The 24,861-nt window shown below is 38.2% G+C and overlaps 1 protein-coding gene across 3 annotated transcripts; it reads right to left on the bottom strand.

Annotated features, from left to right (window-relative positions):
* Nucleotides 1-1,131: 1,131 nt before the first annotated feature.
* Nucleotides 1,132-24,659, bottom strand: SPDL1 (spindle apparatus coiled-coil protein 1). Of its 3 annotated transcripts, XM_075056574.1 has the most exons (14): nucleotides 24,575-24,659; nucleotides 23,456-23,539; nucleotides 22,567-22,614; nucleotides 20,551-20,726; nucleotides 18,157-18,333; nucleotides 17,646-17,840; nucleotides 17,196-17,345; nucleotides 16,475-16,573; nucleotides 15,476-15,586; nucleotides 12,573-12,713; nucleotides 10,904-11,013; nucleotides 8,620-8,807; nucleotides 7,289-7,634; nucleotides 1,132-2,020 (listed from the first exon to the last, which is right to left on the bottom strand). In XM_075056574.1, exons 4-14 carry the CDS (start codon nucleotides 20,707-20,709, stop codon nucleotides 1,870-1,872), a joined length of 1,827 nt encoding a protein of 608 aa, XP_074912675.1. In that variant the 5' UTR covers nucleotides 20,710-20,726; nucleotides 22,567-22,614; nucleotides 23,456-23,539; nucleotides 24,575-24,659; the 3' UTR covers nucleotides 1,132-1,869. The 3 variants fall into 3 exon arrangements, with proteins under 3 accessions (XP_074912675.1, XP_074912673.1, XP_074912674.1); XM_075056572.1 differs by lacking the exon at nucleotides 1,132-2,020 and having other exon boundaries at nucleotides 7,052-7,634; XM_075056573.1 differs by lacking the exon at nucleotides 1,132-2,020 and having other exon boundaries at nucleotides 7,052-7,634; nucleotides 23,470-23,539.
* Nucleotides 24,660-24,861: the final 202 nt, after the last annotated feature.

Below are 24,861 nucleotides of genomic sequence, written 5' to 3'. Positions count from 1 at the left end.
TAGAGAGTAGATTTCTTACATTGATGAAGTGATACAATTAGATTCTGAGACATGGATTTATGATTATTTCGTTCAACAATAGCAGTAACAGCCACTAGGCTGTGCTTAAATTTAACTATATACAAGTGGACTGATAACAAGTTCAAATCGCACTGTAAAGCAACAAGCCACATCTGCTCATTTAAGTTTACTTTACCACATCTTTAGTCACTTCTGTTGTCACTCAAAATGTTACAGTTCAGTATTTGTTGAGATGAGTGACTGACAAGCTAAACCCACCCACGTGCAAGTCACAGCTAACAAAATTCTAGGCATCATTTCTGAACTGGCACAACTGTAAACAAACATATCCAAACACTTGTCTTGGACAAATACATTCAACAGATTCATAAAGGCACACATAGTTAGCAATTTCTCCAAAAGCTACCTACAAAATTTTATGCAAGAGATTGTCTTCCCCCCTCACTGTAGACCTTTAACAAACACCATTACATTCCTACAAAAGATGACTTAAGACACTGTATTCGTAAGGTACATTTGTAGATTACCTACAAGTATTGTGGTGGTGGCGGGAAAATTACAGTCAGCATCACTCCTACAGTGTAAGCTACCAAATGAAACAGTGGTTTCACCAAAGTTAGAATACAACAAATAAAAAATTCTTTATGTAGCATGTTTACTTTTACTGTCTTTTGGCGCTGACTAGCAGTATCTGACATGAGCTTGAAGTTGTATCTGTTTAAATACAGAGGCATGTTAGGAGTCTTGGATTCCAAAGTACCAGTGGAAGTTAATGTACAGCAGATCAAGCCATCAAATCTAAAACCCACTGGCTTGTAAGATTCTTCCTCAAGATATTTTTTTCATAATGGATTTAAAAGGAGAAGTCTTAAAAAGCTTTCATCTTAACTACTGAGCCTTACTTAGAAAGTGGCTAACCCATTCACTAGAGGGAGCTAAACTGTAACATAAGTCAAATGAAGTAATCTTAAACTTCAATATAAATGCTGAAAGAAAAAAAAAAAATCAATGGAACTAGCTTGTGTTCTCAGAATTATTCTGCAATAAGTGTCATCAGAAAGTTACAGAAAGTTAAGATTTTTCTCCTAAAAACAACACACAGCCCATGCATTACAATTTCTTAGCTTTTATTGAATGATACTTTTTTCTTTTTAAACAAAACCCTTTCTACAAAATAGCTCACCTCTCAATCAAAAAATGGACAGCTTTAGATAAATGTTTTGTCTCAAATGCAGTATAGACTACATTTGAGAAAGGAAGAGAAAGAAAGGTTTACTTTATTAGTACAAATACAAGAATTTCTAGAGTTTCAAAAGAATACTATCCACAAAACGCATAAAAAAATTCACATGCACCTTTGCCATCAGGTCGGTCTGAAAGTTGAACAATTATATGTAGGGGGAAAAAAATGTTAAGAATTCTGAATCCAGGAATTGGAAGTCAGGAGCACATGACTTTGTTGAGTTCTGCATCAACACTGTCTAGTCTCCCTTCCTTAGGGTTGACCCCAGACTTATCATATAACAAGACTTCTGTAGCTAGTATGTATCTTTCAGAATAGCACTGCATTTCAAACAAATAATGATTAACACATGTTTAGAGACTTAACCAAGATTCAAGACAAGGCAGCACTTCAGGTTACATTGCCAGGGAACTTAACAGGTACCCCCCAGGAAGTTAAGATATCAAAAGTGCAACTCTCATTAATGCGATCATATTCTTCATAAAACAAGGCAGATCAATATCTAAGTTAGGAACCTGTACGTTTACACGTGACATAAGTTTACTCAGTATTTCCTGCTAAAGCAGGACTCCAAATTGTTCAGGTTCCTTCCAGAAACGTAGGTTTTATTGCTGAGCACACTGTGTTTCAGACGTTGGCTTAGAAGATACATACAACGTTGTATATTTTTTCTTTTGTGTTTTCTTCTCAGTTGTGATTTTATTTTCTTTCTTATCTTCTTTTTCTGTAGTTTCAAATCTGGATTCAGCTGTTAACCTACAGGCAAAGCAACCATTCTAAATACATATTTAGTTAATAAAAAACAGGGCTAAGATAAGAGTTTTAAGCAAAATCAACAAGCCAACTGGCATACAAGACCATCCATATGCAAAGACAGAGCAAGCAGTGTTTAAGAATGAGACTAAAATAAAGCATTTTTATATTGGTCCTATTCACATTTCATTACTTAAAATATAGCCTTTCCCAGCACCCTGTCCCGCCCCCCCCCCATCTGCTGAAACGTTTAGTAAACAAGGTTACTGAATGTGTTAACTAGTTGGGATCAGCCTTTAAAAAAAAAGTGACCGTGCCATGCACATAAAGGTGACCAAGTCCACAAAAGCACAACCAAGTGAAAAGTCCCAGCAACATAATACAAACATGATGAAGTCAAGCATTTTGCTTTAATACCACCAAAGAAAGGACTACACTTAAAGCAATATACTAGTTTCCAACCTAGTTCTGCACTACTACTGCCTTAAGATAAAGGCCTGAATATCTGAAAAGTTGTTATTGGAAAAAAGTTCATTTTCAGGCTCTTAATTACATCATTTGCCCACTGACATGTATTCCCATTTACCACACAGCAGAACTGCACAACTGCTACATTGCTGTTAAAGAGATAACTTAGAACCAAGATTTACGCATCTGAGCACAATCAGATGTTTTGATTATTTAAGAATTACTTAATAAATGTGCAAGTGTGTCATTAGAACAAATTAAATAGTGGTATTATTTAGTGATTACTACCAAATCACCCACAACCGGTTGACTGTTACACATGATTACTTCCACAGCAAACCAAATTATGGAAAATGAAGTTCCAAATTAAACATAGCTTTATATACCAACACAAATACTATGCTGATTCATCACCACATCTGTTAATTCTCTAGCTACCTTGTGAATTTCTAGTGGTCTCAAGAGCCTCCAGTGAGCAACCCACAACAATCAACAGCTGCTTTCAGTCATGGCTTTCCAAACAAGAATAGCTGCTCCCCACTTGTTAGAGATTAATTTGCAACATAGAGATAGAGCTGAAGATGAGGACTATGAAAGGAGCTGTAACAATGAGAATGGTCACATGAAAAACATCACATTGTTTCATAAAAGTAAAAACTATTAGAATTTATTTGGAGAGAAAAATTCATATTTTTATGCTTCAAATGCACACTAAAATGTTTATGCAAGTCAGCATAAAGTAAACTAGCTTCATCAGACTAGAGCTATGTTAATAAATACCTGAAGTAATTTAATCAGAGGACTGACGCTGACTTATGAAGGTAAAATGAACAAGCCATTTTATGTCTAAGCTACACTTTTAAGTTAGCTACAGCTTTTATCTGGATCAGCAATAGATTGCCATAATTTGCTTCACTTAGGAAAACCTTAGTTTATGGCCATGAGGTATTCAGAAATGCCTGAAGATTCAAATAATTGAGCTTTAATGTGACAATGAACAGACAGTCTGAACAAATAAATTTTTCCTCTTTCATTCTTAGCATCTTACAGTTGGCCTGCAAATGCTTCAGGACTGATTATACTACAGCTTACAAGTTGTTGAACCATGCTTGCATTACCATACTGAATTAAATTTTTTTGAAAAATACACATTTTAATAGATCATGTCTCCAGGCTGCTACATGTAACAAGAAAAAGGATAAATGAATCAGTTCAGTTAACAGATTCCAAAGTTAATGGCTGAGCATCATGTTCCGAAATTGTCTCATGGAGTTCAAAAATCAGCCAGTCCCTCTTTTAATTCTTTTCTACCAACCTTCCTGATAATGAAGGAGTAGCAGAGACCAAGTGTTATGAACTAACTGCAACCTCCATTCCCCATCCCCCCCTGTGCCACTTGGTGAGGAGGAGGTAGAAGTTGGGAATGAAGGAGTAGAGTTGAGCCTGGGAAGAAGGGTTGGGGGGTAGGGGCAAGGTGGTTTTCTTTTTCTCACTGTTCCACTATTTTTAATTGACAATGAGTTAATCTTCCCCAAGTCAAGCCTGTTTTGCCTATTTGATCCCTCTCTTTATCTCAACCCACAAGCTTTTTCCATCTTATTTTCTGCCCCATCCTGTCGAAGAGGGCAGTAAGAGCAGCTGGGTGGGCATCTGGCAGCAAGCCAAAGTTAACCCACCACAGCCCTCATACCAAGCCAGTTCACAGACCACCCCTTACCAGCATTGTCATATTTCACGAAGTGTTATAGCACAGGGAAATGGATGGATCAGAAAAGAGACAACAGTTAAACACTTCCACTTAAAAAAACAAAGGCAAGCTTGTGAAACTATGACAAAATTCTATCAGGCTTTGACTTTGTAGACTCCAAAACCAAAATGTAATAGGGGTTCTTTACACCCATTTAAGGAAGATCAACTAGTTCCATCAGATGGAGCTTTACTCCCTGAGGATGAATGCCATGCCTAAAACACCAAAGAGAGTATTAGTTATCCAGATCTCCTGCTGAGCCAAATGGCTATAGGCATTTGAACAAAGTCTAAATGAGGTAGATTTGGTATACATAATCCAACTAAATAATTTAAAAGAGCAAATAAGCTCTTAGGCACAGAAGCCCTTCTTTAGATCAAACTAAAACAAACAATCTCAAATCTAAATGCAAACTAAGTTGGGCAGCAAGGGCTGGAATTTGCTGTTTCAGTTTCAGAAGTGAAGAACAGCATTTCAATAAAGAAGTTTATCTTTTTATTGAGCAGTTGGCCTAACAAAAGATACCACTACATAAAACCTTTGCATTGCCTGAATTACAATAGTAATTAATAATAACTTAAATAGTTAAATCTTTAGTCTCAGCTAGTATATCCTGAACACTCACATACCATAACCAAATCAGTACCATCACCTAATAATGTATTCCAATGTTTACTTGCTTTAAACTTTTGTAAGTATACACACATGTGCTGCAGATATGTACACATGCTATTAGTTCAAAGTTACCTAGCTTTACCTTGCTAAATCACATCAGCAAGCAAGACTCTTCAAACAAGGAGGTTTGTCACCCATGTAAGTACGTACAGATCACTTCTGACCACTTCTTCTTTGCCTCCTAAGCTAAGATGACAACGCTTTTCAAACACCGTTTTCTAGAAATTAAGTTTGCAGTCCTTTCACAGTTACTATGGCTCTTTTCACTGCCACATTTCAAGGACCAATAACGACAAAGCTAGACTAATTATTTCACAAAAGCTACTCCAGTTACAAAAATAACCCCCAATGACCACAATAGCCTTTTCAGCCGGAGAATCACATTTTACTTAGCACAAGGTGAAACACTGACAACTATCCACCATGCACATGCCAATTATTTTTATCTCCTCCAAACTCTCCATTTTCAGGTCCACATTCCTGCTCAAGTTGACAATATTGTTTTGTGCCTTTGCATTTAGCTGTATTCCTACGTAGGGTTTGGCCACATCCATCACAGAACTGTCTAGAGATTCTTTTAGTGTTTATAAATCTAACCTCTCAAATAATCAGATTTTATCATGACTTCCTATTTCATAATAAGTCATAACAGATCAGGGTTATGTAAATCCTCAGTGGTATCTTAACAACATTAATTGGGGATTTAGTAGTTCATAAACACAATCAGAAACAAGAACAGAACCTTATGCCTGGATTTGCCTTTTACAGGTTCGTAGCACCATTGAAAACAACTTAAAAGCTTACATGGGGTTTTGTGGCAGTTTTTTAGTTATTGGGTTGGTGGTTGTTTTTTTTTAAAATCTACTGATTTATGTTTTGTTCCTTATTTGAAACAACAATGATGGGTGCAAAATTAGAACCCTCCCTCTGAACTATGACTTCATCTTCCGCTTCCACTTTTTCCAGTCACTCTGCTTTCAAACATCAACTTCATAAAATAATTTTCTCTCCTCACCCCCTCTCTGGTAGCTTTACCCCTTCACAGTTCACAAACTGTTTCCAATAAATTCCTGTTGGAAGACCCGTATCTTCCCTTCCAAAGAAATATGAGGAAATAAGTTAAACTATTCACATGCAGGTTACACGCTATCTGTTCTCCTTTATGTGTACAGAACACTGTCAAAACACAATACCATCACTAAATTATCCAATCTTTCCTCTCAACGTTCACCAGCCACATTTGACCTCCCTGGTCTTTCCTTCTCAGGAACCATCCCTGCATATTTTGACATAGCTACTTAAACTACTATTTCTGCCATATTCTTTCCAGACTGTTTCAGAACATTGTACTGTTTGGTTACTTTAAATCTGTTAATCACATCCAACACAACCTTGAATAATTGATCTGAAAGTCAAAACATCATCCAGGTACTTCTGAATGCCATTAGTTTTGGATATACTATACAGATTTCCATGCGTTAGGCCTTCCTCCATCTTTGAGGCTGCTATCATTCTAAATTCAATAAACTATTTTTACTAGCAGACATTAGCAAGTTGTAAGCTCAAAACACCTAGACTATCCCAGATTTTTTTCTTCTCCCCCCAAATACTCAAACGTGTTTATGAAGATTATGAGTATGAACAGAATACAAAGCATCAGTTGGGAAAAAAAACCTGCATTCCATTTACCAAGATAAAAAAGTTGGAGCTAATTTCTGTTCTAACTTACTTTACCATCTATCAAAAAGTAACTTAAATTCTAAATTCAGGGGAAAAACTTGATCATAGTTTAGCAGTTGTGTTTCTAGTTATCATGCATCCAGATTATGGAGGTCAGTTGTCTGACAACACAAATAGCATAATTAATTGTCTATTCTTTTGTACAATGCAAGTTCTGTTAACCCAATTCAGGTTAGTAATTACTTAATTTAAGTAATTTTTAGGCTTTTAGCTAAATCTGAAGGTTGATGAGGGCTGAAATTAGGTATGAAACTGAAGCATGATACCTACTGCCTTTGTTACTTTGGTATGTAACACAGGTGTGTGGCAGCTTTGAAGGGACCAAGAAAACAGTGCTATTTCTGAAGCTAGAGCAAACCGAGTGAGCTGTCATGCTATCTGCCCACCTTAAACGTTTTCCAGTACTGGGAAAGTTATTTCAAAGATTGTTACAGTTTCAGGAGTCTTTTTCATTAGTCATCATCTTAGTCTTTCTAAAAGGTATTGAGGGGTTCAACGTAGGCAGTCGGAGCTGAGGAATTACACTGCATGCAACACTGAGGAAATAGATAAAGAAGTGGATAGCATAGTTCATGCAGCGAAAGAAAAGAGATGCAGGTCTGTGCTGATTGCCTTGACCATAGACAGAAGCTGACACTGACCTGGGGGCAGCTGAAGTCAAGGAATTACTTCCACTTCTGCTATACGAAGTAAAGGCATCATGATTCTCATCTTTAGTTTTAACTCTCTTCCTTTCTCTTTCAGGTTCAACTACTTTTTGCATTGCTTGAAGAGCTATATTTATTGGTGGTGCTTCAAGAGCATGTTTTTTTGGAGAAGCATCACTTGGCTCCAAGTTCTTGGAATTCATCTTTGTTTCTTCCTTACTTGGCAATTGAGCAAGAACAGCTTCTTTTACTGAAGTATTTTTGCTGTCTAAGTTTTCAGAAGTAGTGTCCACTGGAATCTTCTCCCTCTTCTTTTTAATTTTGGTGCCTTTAAGTAATTCTAGGAAAAAAAGAATATGCTTTTTTGTACACAAGTGAAGCTGAAGTTAACTTGTCCATCAACATTTTCATATTAAAACTAATAAAGAACATATCACATGACTAAAAACCTTGGAATAATTCTTAACAGACAACTAACATCCCTTAAAGAATGTCCCTTCACATAATCTGTTATCAGCAAGTAAGCATTGCAATAGAAGTTCACTTAAAAAAAGAGACAAAAAAATGCCCCCCAAACCCCCCACAACTTTTTCCCCATCCACTCTACCTTTTTACCAAGGCTTTTAATTAGATGCTTTGAACAACATGAGTATGCTAAATTGTTTTATTTCAATTTTGGAGACTGCTGAGGTAAGCTTCCACAACAAAGATTTTAAAGTTAAATCCTTTGGGTATGCGCAAGTGCCAAAACCAATTTACCCATCTGGTTCCCCATTCATCTTCCTCCACAGGCTACAGCTCCCTTATTTCTGCACATACCCAGGTATATCAGCCATTTTTCAGGGGGGCCTCTGCTGTCAAAACTTAATCCATACTGACTTAAGCTAGTAAACAGTTTTTCCTCTAAATGCTTTGCCCTTATTACAAAGCTCATCAGCTGCCTACATTCAGAAAGCTGATACTCCTTATCAACAGAGAGATATTGCTACTATTATGAAAAACACCTCCTAAGAATTTGTTCCCACCTACTTCACTATGGTTATCTAGCTATACTCTGTAAGGCCTCTAAACACTGTAATTTGTACTCTTCAGCCTTCTGAAATTATTGTTAGTATACATGTTGAGGTAAGGTTGCTGAGCAAGGTAGGGCTTTACTATTTCAGTTCAGCAGTTTTTGGACCAGGTTATCACCAAAAAGGCAACCATTTAAACATTAGTTTACACCTGGAACTAACCCCATGTCTTCCTGTTTAATGTCATTCAACTTGTGAAGGCTGAGAAGACCAGGTTATTCCTCGCCCCCTGCCCCAAAAAGTAGTATTTACCTTCAGGTTCATATTTCATTTTCAGCTCATCCAGCATAACTCGCAAGTTCATATTCTCACTCTGACAAGCTTGCAAATGCCTCTCATTTGTGAAGAGTTTCCTTTCAACTTCCAGAACCCTTTGGCTCTCATACAGAGCTTTCATCCTCTGCAAGGATAGTTCATTTTTCAAGGTTTCAGTTTCCTTGCTGGGGCGGGAGAAGAGTTATACAGTCACTCAGACTTGGTTTCTTTCCCCCACCTCTCAGTAAAACAGCAGATAAAGTCAACTAAGCATTCAGTGATTACACATAAAATTTGTATTTATACACTAGTAGGAAATGAAAGAGACCTCTTCCAATACAATATAAGTTTTCACTTCAACTTGACATAGAGCAGTGAGTTTAGTTACCAGAGATAGAATGCTTGTTAAAAACAAAGCTGTATGCTGAACAAGGCACACATGCATCCATAACTGGTAAGAAACCTTCCCTGACCTACAAATTTGCTATTTCATTGGGGTTTTCTAGCCTGCGTATAAATTAATATGGCTATTTCTATAACTGACGATACAAGCTTTACACAAAGGTGTTACTCTAAGCAACCAACACAAAAATAATTATATTAATACTCAGTGCATGTCCTTGCCTCTGTTTCAGAGACCATTAACTTCCACATCATCAGCACTGAATCACCATTCCTCAGTGATCCTAAGGTACTCTGATCATGCCAGTTTCTCATAACAGCAACAGCAGTGAGGTGACAGACTTCTCAGGAATTCCTGCAGCAGACTATTTGTGTTGCTTCTTGCTGGCAACACTTTCATCTGACAGCTTAAAAACAGTTCTGAGGCCAAACACTATGAAATTTCTAACTAGCAGATATGGAATTCACTAGCCAAAGAACACAACTAAATAGTCCAATAAGGCATTTCAAGTGTTATTATCTGACTCTTAGAAGAGAAATAAAGTTATACAGCCTATAGACTTTAAGAAGCTTCATACAGTCCCCTTACAGGTTAATTTTTAATGATTTTTTTTTAAGTTCCAAATTATCTTGTATCTAGGAGCATTAACAACATTTTAGGAGAAAGCAACAATATAAAATATTTCTGCTGCTATCTTTTGCAACAATAAGTAACATGACAAACAAAACAACTCTCAGTCCTATAACAAAGACAGGATGGTTCCACAGCATTAGAAAATGTGACAATGAGCATATTTCCACATACAGTTAATGGAATATATACTGTATTGGGTTTGTGTGGCAAGGTTTTGGTAGCAGGGGGGTTACAGGGGTGGCTTCTATGAGAAGCTGCTGGAAGCTTCCCCTGTGTCCGACAGAGCCAACCAGCCGGCTCCAAGACAGACCCACCACCAGCCAAGGCTGAGCCCACCAACAACAGTGGTAGTACCTCTGCAATAACAGATTTAAGAAGGGAAAAAAAGTTGCAGCAAGCACAGAAACAGCAGCTGGGGAGAGGAGTGAGAACATGTGAGAAACAACCCTGCAGACCCCAAGGTCAGTGAAGAAGGAGGGGGAGGAGATGCTCCAGGCACCGGAGCAGAGATTCCCGTGCAGCCCATGGTGAAGACCACGGTGAGGCAGGCTGTCCCCCTGCAGCCCAGGGAGGTCCACGGTGGAGCAGATCTCCACCTGCAGCCCAGGGAGGACCCCACACTGGAGCAGGTGGATGCCCAAAGGAGGCTGTGACCCCGTGGGAACCCCGCGCTGGAGAAGTTCATGAAGGACTGTCTCCCATGGGAGGTACCCCACGCAGGAGCAGGGGAAGAGTGTAAGGAGTCCTGCCCCTGAGGAGGAAGGAGGAGCAGAGGCAACGTGTGATGAACCGACTGTAACCCCCATTCCCTGTCCCCCTGCACTGCTGGGGGGTAGGTAGAGAATCCAGGAGTGAAGCTGTGCCTGGGAGGAAAGAGGGTGGAGGGAAGGTGTTCTGAGATTTGCTTTTATTTCTCATTACCCTACTCTGGTTGATTGGCAATAAATTAAGTTAATTTTCCCCAAGTTGAGTCTGTTTTGCCTGTGACGGTAATTGGTTGAGTGATCTCTCCCTGTCCTTATCTCGACCCACAAGACCTTTGTTATATTTTCTCTCCCCTGTCCAGCTGAGAGGAGGGAGGCGGGGGGTGATAGAAGGGCTTTGGTGGGCACCTCGTGTCCAGCCAGGGTCAACCCACCACACATACAAACACTAACAAAAAAAAAAAAGGAAGAATAAAAGCAAGTAGCTAGACGATAACCAGACTACAACCAACTTCTAGGCCTCAGACCATTAAGTGCTTACTTTGAGTTGTCAAGTTTCATTTGCAGTAAATCCGCATAGTAACCATCTTCAGACTCTCCTCCTTTTGAGCTACTACTACCTCTGGATTCTTCCATATTCTCATATAAAGTCTGATAAAGAAAAAATGTCAGGTTGTCAAATAGTGACCTTTCAGAAGCACATTAGCTTAGTCCTTAGGTGAAATTTTCCATGCATTTCTATGGAGAAGCCTCATTGTAGAGGCCTTTAAACATACAAGAGAGCTCAGTTCCTCTTAGTACTTCCTCATTTGTTACAAATGTCAAATAGCACTGAAACTGACAGTTCTCTCTCATTCATTGAAAGAAAAAAAAAAAGCAAGTTCTCAACTCCAGAAAGTTTTCAAATAGCAATGCAGAACAGTTATCTTAGTTTTACTTGAAAACACAGGATATTTAGTTAACCCAGAAGGAATTTGTTTCAGCCTTTATTTCTAGGATTCAGCAGCTGGACCCCAAAGGAATACAAGCCATGTTAATCAGTAGCCAAAATCTCAAGATCAATTACATCTTTTAGATTAGGAAGTTGGTTCATAGTAAAGATGCCATAAATGCAGTAAACTTTCTATAAAATACATCAGTAGCATGTGACATTCTGGGTTTTTTGTTCTGTGTTTTTTCTGAACAAGCAACACTCAGATTTAATACTGTCACACAGATCTCATAGGCTTCTGTCAGTCACTGACTACAGGTAGTTTTGATGGTTATTTAAATCAATCATTTAATTTCATGACACTACTTATTTATGGCATAGAGACAAAAATAAATACTGATCAAGCTTATACATGACAAAACTAGTAAAGCAATCAAGCTGTCTCAATTGCTTACTAAAATGGGTTAAGCCTAGCTTTATGCCACTTTGGTTAAATGCAGAATAGAGGATGCTATCCTGGAAAGCATAATCCTAATGCACAAGCTAATACACCCAAGTTTACATTCCAAAGCTGTGATAAGAAAAGGCTAAACAAGTCCACAAGTAAAAAAGGCTACAGTTTTTCACTCTGTATACACACAAAAAACCATCAGTGACATTACGATAGTGCATACAGGTGTTCTCATGTATTTCTCACCTTCCCAAAATATTGACAAGATACTATCAAGTTGCATAAAAGGACTGAAGAAATTGTTTTACAAGGATGATTAAGCAATTCAATTTTTCTAGAAAAGAGCATGCTTCAACTGCAAAGTTAAGATATATTAAGGAAATAAATATCCAAGCAATCCAATATAGCTGACCCTAAAAAGCAACAAAGCCTACACACAGGAAAAACATGAAATGCTTATGTCTTCCAAGAGAAAAAAAAACCCACAAAACAAAAAACAACAGGTGTCATAGCTCAGTGACCTTTGACCAAGTAATTGAATTTAAACACTACAGGCAACTATGAAAAATATGAATGTGCTACACACAGGAACCCAGAAAAGATTGTTTCTCCAAACTGAGGCTTGGGTGATGTAGAATTTTCTGCTTCTCTCAACTTCACAGGTATATGTTCGCCAGCTATAAAATGGAACTTTGTTCAAGTAAAGCTATGAGTAGCCTTTGGATCCCTTTTCAACCCCGAGCATGGACTTCAGATCATTTTCATAATTCTTATTATCATGTTTTATCTTCTGATTATGACTTTTCCACTTAATTACAGACCACATACCTTAAACTTTTCTAGCTGCCTCACTTTCATAAGAAGATCTTCTATCTCACCATTCTTTTGTTCTAACATTGACTGTAAACGTTCCAGCTGCTCAAATTCTGCCTGAGAGCCTTTCATCTGTAGCAGTGTAGCCATCTGTAGCTAGAAAAAAAGTAAAAAAAAATAAATCTTTACAACAAATACTGGGTTAAGTGACTGAAAATCTCAGCCTCTTACCCAGAGCAGTTAGGGTACTCAAGCCTTGTAATTGTAATCCTGAATATTAGAAGTGCACTGGATGCTTAAACTCAGTAGGCTTCACAATTATCACCATAGGTTGACACTAAAAATCTTTAGGACAGCTTAAAACTTACTGAACAGAGTAGTCCTGAGGTGCCATATCTTTCTCTGTATTGACTAAGGAACCTCTAAATATACTGTTAAGGACACACACCATATTTCATATTCAAACACTAAACACTAAGTCAGCTAGAACCAAACTACAGTCCAGGCTTGTTTATCAGAGCTGAAATGCATCTATCGAGAACTTCTCACTTGGGAAAAAACACTCTAGTTCATCAACAAGTTTAAAACCTCATTTTTTGCAGTTCTGATTCTGAGGTGTAGATAACACTAAGTTTGCCTTCTGTAATATTAATCCAAGAATTTCAGCTTCTACTCCTTCTGTGGAATGCATCCTTTCAAGCAAAGGAAACACCCTTTGCCACTACAAAAGGAGAAGTTTATCAAAGAAAAATCTTGCATTTATAGAAGATTTTTCTGATGCTGTTAACATAATAATATCATAGCATGACAGCCTTAACACATTCAGTTAAGTGATACATCAGACATTTAAACAACTGGAGAACAACATGCAATGCAATAATGGAAAGACGTAACAGGGTGTTGGTGATAACTGTAGCATTTTTACCAGCCTGGTCATTATGGATAAGGTAACACTTACACGACACCTGGAAAAATCACAGGGAAAGAATCAACAGAAACAAATAAGACTACAGATTAATAGAGAAAGGTAAAGGAGAGCTTTTACCCTACAGAATCTCCTATGTCAAGTAAAGGATATTCATGATTCTGTACACAAACTAGAGCTAAAAAAAGATTCAATCGTGTCCTCCTCATAGCTTCTACAGGACATAAGGGAGGCAAAATTTTAACCCCCACTGGCTGACTAAAACTAACCTTACATTTTCCAAGCACATAGACACTTAACCTTTTCCCCCTTCACTTAAAAGCCCACTTGCTAACTGTCAGAATTGCAAACTACAGTTGATCTACATAAAAAACAAAGAACAGAAACATTAAGAAACTGGAAGGGATACTGTGGGCTGTGGAAAATACACCAGACATGGTAAAACTTTCACAGGAGTACTGCTTACATTCTGTTCAGGAGTCAGATCTTCAGAAGTCATCAGTAAACACCAATATTGGTATTGGAAAAAATTTTATACGGATGAATGAGTACAAATTGAAATTCCAAGTTAAAACATTAAGTAGTAGAACAGGGTTACCAATTTGCTTCAGTTTTTGGTGAAAATCTTCAGTGTTAGGAATGTTTCTTATACCATTCAATCAGTATGACTGACTTAACCTCACATTACAAGGGGAAAATTTCTGAAGAAACTGATCCTATTCAACCATTTTACTCACTCAAATCTTTAGCCCTCAGGGTCAGATTTCAGTAAAAGAGCATTCCTTTCCTGCATTAGTAGTTCTTTTCTTGTCCTTTAAGAATGTTGTTTCAATTACTGTCAACCTACTTCTCCATAAAAGCCAGGTAACAGAAACCTGTATCTTCAGCATTACTAATTATCATCACTCTTGATGTTTAAGCACTTTTGTCAAACTGCACAATCAAGAATTTGATCAAAATGAAAGGATCCACTCTTGTGTTGGAAAATCAGAAGACCAACATGAAAACAGGTGGCAGTTTTGCAGCATCCCCTTTACATTACCTTGTAAATCAGCTTCTGTTAACTAGTTCTCAACAGTATTAACGAACAGGCTCCCATCCTATAGAACTGTAGTCTAAATTAAATAGTTATGACAAAAGTTATCATACAATGGTTTGGGTTGGAAGGGACCTTAAAGATCATCCAGTTCCAACCCCCCTGCCACAGGCAGGGACACCTTCCATTAGACCAGGTTGCCCAAAGCCCCATCCAACCTGACCTGCAGCACTGCCAGGGATGGGGCATCCACAACCTCTCTGGGCAACCTGTTCCAGTGCCTCACCACCCTCACAGTAAAGAGCTGCCTTACATCTAACTAAAGTTACTCTCTTGCAATTTAATGCCATTACTCCTTGTCCTATCACTACAAGCCCTTGTAAGAAGTCTCTCTCTGGCTGTCTTGTAGACCCCTTTTAGGTACTTAGGACTTATTCTTTCACTAAAGAAACAGAAAAGCAAGAAAAATATGGACAAACGTAAAAACATGAAAGCAACCCAGAGGAGAAGAAAAACCAGTGTGATCAGAGGACAGAGTACTGCCTTTTCTTTACATTCATTCCTGACAACCACAGTTAATACACAAATAAATGATTCATGTAGTATGAGAATTAGATAAGAAAAGACAAAGCAATTGTCAGGACAAACTGAATACTAGTTCGACCAACAGGAGTTGTGTTTTACTTTTATCCATTTAACAACTACTGCCAAAGTAAGCAAATGTAGTGCCTTCAGTATAACTTGTAGCTCTAGGACTAAGTAGTAGCACTAGAAAAATGCTGATGTACCATAAAAGTCAAATAACAGAATGACATCTCATTTGTTTTTTCTCCCATTCCCCTCCCCCCAGACTACTGTATCATATTTTAAAGATAATCAAATCCCCTAGCCTGTGTACTAAAGTATTGCCTTATCAGACCCCAAGGAAACCCTGGAGTATTACAGTAATGGTCATACCTTCATTCTTTGCAATTGTTCTCTAGTGAATGCATGCTGTTTTTGTAGTGACTGATATTTTATTTTCACACTGATCAGCTGTCGTTCCATTTCTGCCCTACGGTCCTCCACCTACAGAACATTGTTAACAATTATTATGAAAATCAAAACGCTTGTTGTCACTTGGATGATGAGTTTTACAAGGAGAAGTTGCCTAGCAATTGATGTTGCTTCTGCAAATACTGCTTTTCCAGCAACAGTACTTGAAAATACACACTATTGTCATTATCTTTGGGATAAAAGCAAGTAGACAGTAGCTGTAGCAGCTGAAGCCCAATCAGTAAAGTGCAACAGATTTTTCTTTTTTTCTTTTGATATCAAAATAAAGTAATATTTCATATGCTTCAGTGTTGCTATAGAATAGTTTTGTCCATTTGCATCAGAACAAATATTAAAAAAACCCCAAACCAACAAACCAACTGTGTACCAATGTAACCCATTCCCCAGGCATTGTCAGAAAACAAAGTAACTTCCTATGCATTTAACAGCAGCTGAACTCTTACTCAAAAAGTAGTTCAAAAACCCTCCCAAATGCTCAAACATCCAGCAATTTTCAGTACATTTTCAAGAGACAGCTTTTATCAGCATCTTTTCACATCTCACATAATATCTTCTGCATTAAAGAAGGCTTACCAGCTGAACAAAACTACTTAGGGCTAAGAGCTGCAGACAGAACTGTAATGAACTCTCAGTCCCATCTTCTATCTTGATAGCCAGGTAACTTTAAGTGATTGCATTAAGTTCACTAACTCCTCAACTTCAGAGCGTGCATAATGTTAGTTTTCCATAGGTCAGTTCCTAGACAGTACAACACTGAAGTAGTATTTGAGGAATAGAGATTAATGGTGGCCAGATCAGGTGCAAATACCCTAATATTTTCCATGCAATATAAGAAATAAAACTTAGGAAATATTTCTTCTCTCCTCTGTATATTCTCAGGTATCTGTGGCATAATTGTACCTCAGCAAAGAGAGAATTGCCTTTACTTGTAGGGTCCAAAGATTGTTGCACTGCATGATCCAGCTGAACCTGAAGCTCCTGATTAGCTTCACGAGCTTTCTAGATTAAAGCAAAGAGGATATTAGTCACTTAAGCATCTGATGTACCGCATATATGAATTTAATCAGGTAGTTTTACCTCTTTCATTTCCTATGCCTTTAGTGCAGATTATATTGTACTGCAGTACTTAACTGCGCATACAGTTCTAGTCAGTAAGAGACAATTTTGTTTCACTAAAAGGCTTAATATCATACTTATTCTTCAGGACAAGAGCACAACTAAAACCTTTAAAGGAAAACTTTTATGTTTATCCACTGGATTAGCGGTATTGAAACTATTAGCCTTGCTGTGTTATTTAGTCACAAATCTTCCACTCCCCAGTACAAAATTTTCCAAAGCATTCAGCAGGAACTTGAAATAAAAGTGAGAATTATATTAGTGACCTGTGAGAAGGTCCTGTTACGAAGCAGAATACTGCAGTGCAAAGGATCTCCATACACACCCTTCCACAAAAGAATGCCCATATAGAGAGTATTTAGCATTTGTCCCCTTCTGCCTTATCTTTTTCCCCTCCCTCATCAGAACTTCTCTCAAAATTCCTCATATTTCACTGAAAAGCTAGCACCACAACTTGTGGAATTCAGGGCTTATCTACCACTGTTGAATAAAATTAAGAGAATACCTCTAATGCATTAGAGTAAGAAACAACTTCTTTTTCCCTCTCTTCTTTTTCTCCCTGTAGACGCTCCAGCTGATTACGTAAATTACTGTTTATGAGTTCTAGTTGTTCTTTACTGTACTGCAGTTCATTCAGCTTTTCTTCAACATTGGCCTAAACAAAAAAAAAATCAAGTATGAAATAAGCAGTTTTTAAAACAATTTGAAGAAAAGCAGGCCCAAATGAACCAGATTTGTTAGTAGTAATTAATTCTAATACAAAATATTATCTTGAAGAAGAGGTCGCATTAAAGTCTAATTATTAAGGCTATTTTTTTCTGTACATATTGTGTTAATATTAAGCCAATCATAAGGCAGCAATGTACCCAAAGCATCTAAAAATGAAATGAGCAAAAGCACAGAATTTTATCTTCAACTAGTCTACATTCCTGATAATTAAGTACTAGTCACACACCTTCACACTTTCTAGTTCAGTGAGTTCTATCTGAAGATTGAGCATTTCTGAAGACATGGTCTCATGTACACGTTCAGACATCATATGTAGTTCTTCTGATTTGGCAGCAATTATTTCCTTCTGATGATCCACTTTGTGTCTTAATTGTTTTTCTGAGAGCCGGGTTTCATCTAGTTCTGCTTTTAGGTTCTCCAACTTAAAGACAGTTGAGAAGTAAATAGTACCATTTTATAACAAATTCTTGAAGAGAACAATACTTTTGACTCTGTTCTAATTACAGAAAATGCCTTAGAAATACAACTTAAGAGTAAACTTTTAAAAATAAGCTTTGAAATTGAATATAATTCACAATCTAACTACGCAGGTGTTTCTTAAAAACCAGCCAAACAAGCTCCTACACATTGTAACTATTTACTAGATTTGTTCTGGTAGCAAGTGTGCAATTAGGAGTTAAATACATACTCTTTAAAATGCTATTAGCAACATTTTAGCTGTATATTAGTTGCCAAACCTTGTTTTTAAGGTCACTGATTTCTTGTCCATAGACTCTGGCGAGCTGTTCTTTCTGTTTATCCAGTTGCATGTTTTGCTGTTGCTTAAGGGAATCACATTCAAAACTCAAGCTTTCCAACATTCGATTCTTAAGTTCAATTTCTCTCTGAAGAGAGTATTTCTCTTGTTCAAATTTCTGGAAAAAACAACATACTAATAAATCTAGATGTAATATTCATAAGTGTTTGGGGAAAAATGTACTAAATACACACTCAGAACCAAGACACTAAATGCCTAAAACTTGAAGCTCATTCAACACTTTGTTGAAGCCCCAATCAGGGAATTGACATACCCGTGTTTTGAAAAACAAATAAATAAAAAAACCCAAAACTGCTCTGAAATGTTATGACTTATTTGATTATGTAATATCCTCTTCTTCATGGAAGCTGTACATTGATTTGCAGCCAACACGAAGGGTGCGGGCATCTTTTCTGCAAGTGTAACAAAGAAATTTAGTGAGAGCTTACATGTCCTTTCTACCACAATGGAACCTGATTATGTTAAAAAAATGTTACGGTCCATGAAGTATTCCCCTACTGCAGAACAGCTGGGTTCAATGTTTGGTAAAGACATCTAAATTGTCTACTGTTTTGTAATAAATCCCATGAACCCTTCCAGACTAAAGAATGACTTTTTAATCACCTTCCCTCTACGCCTGACTCTATATATTTGCTAATTATAAAAGGCAGCTTCATTTTACACTTCCATTCGGCTAGCAATTAAGGAGAAGAAAAAAAAATTTAAAAAACCCAGGAGAGTCTTGAAAGCAGTAGTAAATAGCAAAACCAAACCAGTCTAAAGATGCAGGATTTTCTTTTTTTTCCTCAATAACATAACTCTTAGAACACAAACCAGAATTTGAAAAAAGGAACATAAAACTAAAAGCTTTCAGGTATGAAATTGACCTCTATGGCCTACACACCAGCTTATCAAGGACAGTCTCAGCTCTCAAATATACAGGACAAGAATTGTAACTCAAAAGATAAAGACAGTGCACTGAAAAGGTTTGTGAATGCACTGCTGACCAGACCCAAGAAAGGCAAAAATCTAGCATGATATGTCTACACTGACTTTTACAGAAGCATACAGAGATTCTTCTGAAAGACTTTTGTGCCTACTGTTAAAACTTACACTTGTGTTCACAGTAATTGCTTTGGCTCTCGGATTCCAAAGAAGAGAACCACAGATTCAAAAACTCAAAAGAATCTGTTGGATAACCGCAGTTCCCACACAAGATGTTATTCTACTGTATGAACGCACACAACTCTGTCTCTCTGCCCTTGGAAACTAAGTCACTATTGATCTGGTTCACACAAGCTTAGTTCATAACTTTGCTCCAGCCTATAAGATAAGATTACAACCTATGGATGCAGCTTCACAACACAGTAACTACCATGTCAGGTTGTCTGCCGAAAAGGATGATCCTGCTCTGCTTTCCTTATCACTTGTGCTTTCCAGCTGCCTCTCTCGCACTAAGCTTACTACCAGCAAACTGATCAAAAAAAGTTACTAGGATTCATTCAGAATAGCAGGGTGCTACAACTCTCCAGCTGGTAAAAAAAAACAAAACCAAAAAACCCCCACAAACAACCCCCCCCAAAACTACAATAAAGCCACAAACATTTCAACCCTATCACAAGAGAAGGGATGGATGCACAGCCAGAAACAGACTAAATGAAGACAAATGGTATATCTGAAGCACAGACTGACTGAAAACAAACAAACAAACAAACAAACATGAAAATTGAAGTGTTTATGAAAAGTGGAAGATTTTCCCGACTGGAATTTTCTTGCGTGATTCCTAAGAAAATGCGTTGATTAAACAATACCTCTGTATTTCAACACTACACTACTCTCTTTCCTGAGCTGTAAAGAACTACTACTAAATTCAGAATCCCTTGGTATTTAGAAAATTTGAAAACTTCACTACAGAAGAAATCAATTTTTCTGTCCTGCTGCTAGCATTCTTTTTACAGATTTAAGTGATACAAAGCTTGCAGAGACAGCATAACATGAATGAATTGCTAAACATAGCCAAAACACATGCTCTAAAACATGTTTACTTTAGCACCTAGTATTAATTTTACATTAAAGGCAATTAATCCTACATGGTACTGAACACTTGATGCATAATTAGCTATGAAACCCTGTCCCATTTAGATAAAATCACACTCAGTATCTTAGAGCAGAGATAAAAAGCCCCCTCTACAAATACTTAAACTAAAAGCGTTTATTAAAATTAATCTAGACTCTAAAAGGCATTAAAACACCTGTGACATTCAGAAATAGTTAAAATAAAACAAAGTTCTTGACTGCCTTTTTTTTTTTTTTTACTCAAAGTTTAAAACATTACCTCAGTTTTCTCAGTCAATTCACGGCGTGTTTGATCCAACTGATTTTGAACTTCACTTTGGGATTCCAATAAATGCAACCCATATTGTGCTGCCTTTCTTCGCTCATTCTCTGCTTCCTTGAGTTGGTGTCTAAGACTTAAAATGGTCTCTGTCTCCATTTTTCTTCCTTTTGTTACTTCAATATCGCAAACACAAAATGATTAAAAAAAAATATTGCAGAAAGTTACACTAGTTAATCTGAAAAAGTTATTAAATATCTTTTCTTAAACAGGATACAAGGATATATTTTTGCATTGACACAAAAAAAAGATAGCTCATGAACAAACAGTCCTGTAAACAGTAAAATAATAGCTCTTTTCCCATAAATTTGGTTAAAATCTTATTTCTGACTATGTCTTAAGTAATAGCATACAGCAAAACAGCTACTGTGTACCCAGTCTGGTTTCCTAGCACACTAGAACCAGACTTAATCTAGTATATAGCTATCTTGCCATATGTGAGAGAAGGCTAGGAAATAACCTTGTAAAAACACTTTCATGCATATGGCTGACAACACTTTCTGTGGTATTATAAATAAAGCCACACTACATATAGCATTACTTTTGTACACAAATAACAAGATTTATGTAGACAGCTGTATTAGCAGGATAGTTTACTCCTAATAACATTGTGTGGAATATGGAAACAGATAGAGGTAACGAAGGAAAGAGTCAAAAATAGAAACCCAGTTAAAATAAAATAAATAAATAAAAATCTGTGTTAAAATTTCATGTAAGTGCTTAATGGAATCTTTCATGACTGTTTTCCACTATAAACTTTAGTCACTGCAGGTAACCTATTTGTTAATAACCATCTCCTTGTGACATGTTTTTGAAAACTCATTCATTTCTATCTTCATATCATAACAGAAGACACAAAGGTAAATTTTGCAAAATGTTTTGTTTGTTTGGGTTTATTTTGACTAACATTTTAAAAATTAAAAATCAAGTCTAACACCATAAGCTTGTATAACTGCTTGCTCCCAAAATCTACTAAATCGGCACACTGCAAAAATACCCTATTAAGACAAAAATTGCTAAGCAACTCAGGCTTCTCAACAACAGAAGCCAAGAATTCTCTCAGAAAGTATGCAGGAACAGTGATATACAAATACAAAAAAACCCTGTGTAGTTGATTTTTCAAAGCCAGGGTTCATAATTTTTATGTAGTTTCAAGATTAAAGTAATTCTTCATTGAAGGTCCCATTCTGTGCTTTTTCTTTTTATATAAACAATTTAGTTGCCATTTCTTACTGACACATATATTATCCTTATGAATGTTAGCAAGATGCTGGTCTTCAGAGCAAATTTCACAGCTCAACACAGGAGAGTAATTTTAAGAGACATTATTGTAATGTAATGCCTTCATTTTTTTTTTTCTAACTTTTATTCAACATGGGTAACCCCTGGAGTTACCCAGCTTCCTATAAAAGAAAAAAATAATTTTAACATGCAAAAGTACATCATGTTAAAACTGTAATAATTCCTTTCAGAGATACGAGATAGAAATTATCAAATTCTGGTTTTCACATTTTCCATCACTTGTTGTTATTCAAGTTTAACACATACAGACAGACTTCAGCCAGCCAGGCTCTGAAACCAGTTTTTCACATCTAACCATTGCAATGCCTGAAATACTAGTTTTGCACACTTATGCTAAAATAAGCCAGTGAAAGACAGGAATTTTACATACCTGTAACTAAGAATCAACGATATTATTACTGGGGCAAGGACATGTACACTGTGTACAATTTAATAATAAAATGTTTAACACTAAGATGTAGCAATACAAGCGTACAGGCAACCACTCCTAGCACACGTTTGCATTAGTAAAGGCGATGAATTAATCCTTATTAACTTCATAAACAGAATTTTAAAAAAACCTTTATCTTCTGATCAAACAACAGTATAGAGGCAACATAGCAATTTGATTCTCCTAGCTTACTAAATTAAATTTGAGTAACATTTTTAACTCACCTTCAGAAGTCCATTTAAGTCTTTCATGACCTTATCCTCGTACTTCACCTTTAAAAGAAAAGAAAAAAAACCACGGAAAAAATCCCAAACCAAACCACACAACAGTTGTCTAGTCCGGATGAGTATAAGCTGCCATTATAGCACAGTCCTTCATAGCAGTCCTTTTCTAAAAAGGCTTAACGCCTGTGGCTGTCTCATGAAAATGCAGATCACAAGCTAAAACCCCATAGAAATGCAAATCTTATTCAAACCTCAGTTGAGGCAGCTGTCAGATAATTTAGAAACAGCCAGATCAGGCAATGTTGCCAAAGGATAGATGCTCTGCAATTGGCCTCTGGGGCAAGTCAACAGGCTACACCCAGGGTCACCTTCTTCTAGCACACATATAACTTTTAAGGGTTGTTTGGGGATTTTTGCCTTGCTCCCTCCTACTTCTTCAATCTCTTTTGCATGCTTTCCTCCAGTTTCACATACAAGATCTTTGAGCTCTTAATAAATCATTTACTGGATAATATAAGAAAGATCTTAGGCTTTTCTTTAATTTTGTAGTTGAAGTATAGAGGAAAAGAAATAGGTTTCCTATTCACATGTTCCTTGCTGACTGTTGCAGAAAAGAGCAAGTATGCCTTTCAGAGCACAAACTTCCTCAACTTTTCATTGTCAATCTTGGATGAAGATAACCAGACAAGTCCAGGTAGCTTTGTTCATAAATCTGTATTGTTATATAGGTAAGTAATTGCCTGCAATTAAATATTATACATGAGGTTAAGTAAACTACTCTGAAAATAATGTTTTAAGATAAATAGCTAGTAAGGTGAACAGGTAAGAGGGGAGATAATAGAAATCAGTCTCCATTTATTCTATGAAGAGTTACAAGAGAGTTACTCACTTTTGGCTAATTACCTTCAAACATTTTATGATGGATTCTGTACCAAGGACTCCAGAACTTAATTATTCAACCGTTTAAGTACTCCTTGAAAAAAATAACAGGGTAAGAGATAAAAAGGCACTCTCCAGGCATGCAAACTTTCTTCTCCCACTGTATAACTGTTCTTCTAGTTAAACTGGTATTCCCAAGGGTCATACGTAACAGCCGTCTACGTTCTAATCTATTCCGAAGTACCTATGCAGTTTTCTGATCACTAACGTAATTAGCAACATAGTTCCTCTCCCTTAAGCCAGGTATTCCCTTTACAATTCAATACAGTTACTTAAACAAGTCCCTTTCTTTACCCTCCAAGTAGCACGCTCCAGCCTGAATATTTTCAGGACTAATCATATTCACCCAAGAAAGTGTTTTGTGCAAGAAGTATTATAAAGAAAAAAAAAAAAGTAAAACTACAGGCTGATCCTTCAGTCACTACGAAGCACTCGGCCAGCCAGCAACTGGTTCCCTACCACTTCGCTTCTCCCCGTGGGCCCCGTTCTTCACCCCGGGACAGGACCTGACCCCTCCGCACTTCGGGCCGCTCCCTCCACCGCCTTCCCCTCCCACACCTTCCCGACCCACGGCAAACCGACACCGGCCAGCGACTGGCCCCAGCGCCGGGCTCTCCACGGGACTCTCCTCAACGCCTTCGGCACTCGCGGGGGCCAGGACCGACCGGCGGGTTTGTTTCCCGCAGGACCCCCCCCCCCCCGTACTGTATATAACCCTAACGGGCAAACAGGGCCGGGGGGGAGAGGGCTCCCTCCCTACTTCACTTGACGCAGCATCTCCGGGGGCCGTAGGGAAGAAAACAGCCTTTCCCGCTGGAAGCCACAGGGGAAGGCGCTGGCAGGGCAAGGGCCCGAAGGCCACACAGTCCCAGACGCTGCAGCACGAAAGGAGGGGAGGGAGACAGGAGCTCTCCTCCACCCTCCCCGACCCCTCGGCCCCACAGCCCCGCCGCCTGACAGCGCCCTTCTGCGGACAAGGAGCGAAGAGGCAGCCACAGCCCCGCTGAGAGGAAAGCCCCCCGCGCAGCTCGCTCTCCCCCCCCCCCCCCCCGCCTCCTCAACGCGCTACCTCGGCCCAGCGGCCGCCCCACACCGGCGCCGCTCCCGCAGTTCAAACTCGCCTCCGCGGCGGCGGCGCCGCCCCAACTCTCGCGAGAACTGCCACCGCCCGCCCGCCTCCAGCCAGCCTCCCTCCCCCTCCCCGCCGCCCGCTCCTTTTCCGCTCACCGCCACCTCGGCGCGCGCGTGCGCGGTGCCGCCGGCCCGCGGAGTAGAACAGCGCGTGCGCCGAGGCGCGCGTGTCCTACCTGGGCGGGAAGCCGCCTGTGAGGAGAAGAGTGAGAAAAGGGGGGGGGG

Source organism: Buteo buteo, chromosome 24, assembly GCF_964188355.1.
Source record: "Buteo buteo chromosome 24, bButBut1.hap1.1, whole genome shotgun sequence".
Classification (NCBI taxonomy): domain Eukaryota; kingdom Metazoa; phylum Chordata; class Aves; order Accipitriformes; family Accipitridae; genus Buteo; species Buteo buteo.
The sequence above is the reverse complement of the archived record's forward strand: the minus strand, read 5'-3'. Positions and strand labels throughout refer to the sequence as shown.

What these genes read in the sequence shown, in the direction of transcription:
- SPDL1 (XM_075056572.1), bottom strand. Translation starts at nt 20,709, where the DNA reads ATGGAGACAGAGACCATTTTAAGTCTTAGACACCAACTCAAGGAAGCA. An exon ending in TCAGTGACCTTAAAAACAAG is followed by an intron (nt 17,841 to 18,156) that starts GTTTGGCAACTA and finishes ACTGTCTTTAAG; the next exon opens with TTGGAGAACCTAAAAGCAGA. An exon ending in ATGAAACTTGACAACTCAAA is followed by an intron (nt 8,808 to 10,903) that starts GTAAGCACTTAA and finishes CTCCCGCCCCAG; the next exon opens with CAAGGAAACTGAAACCTTGA.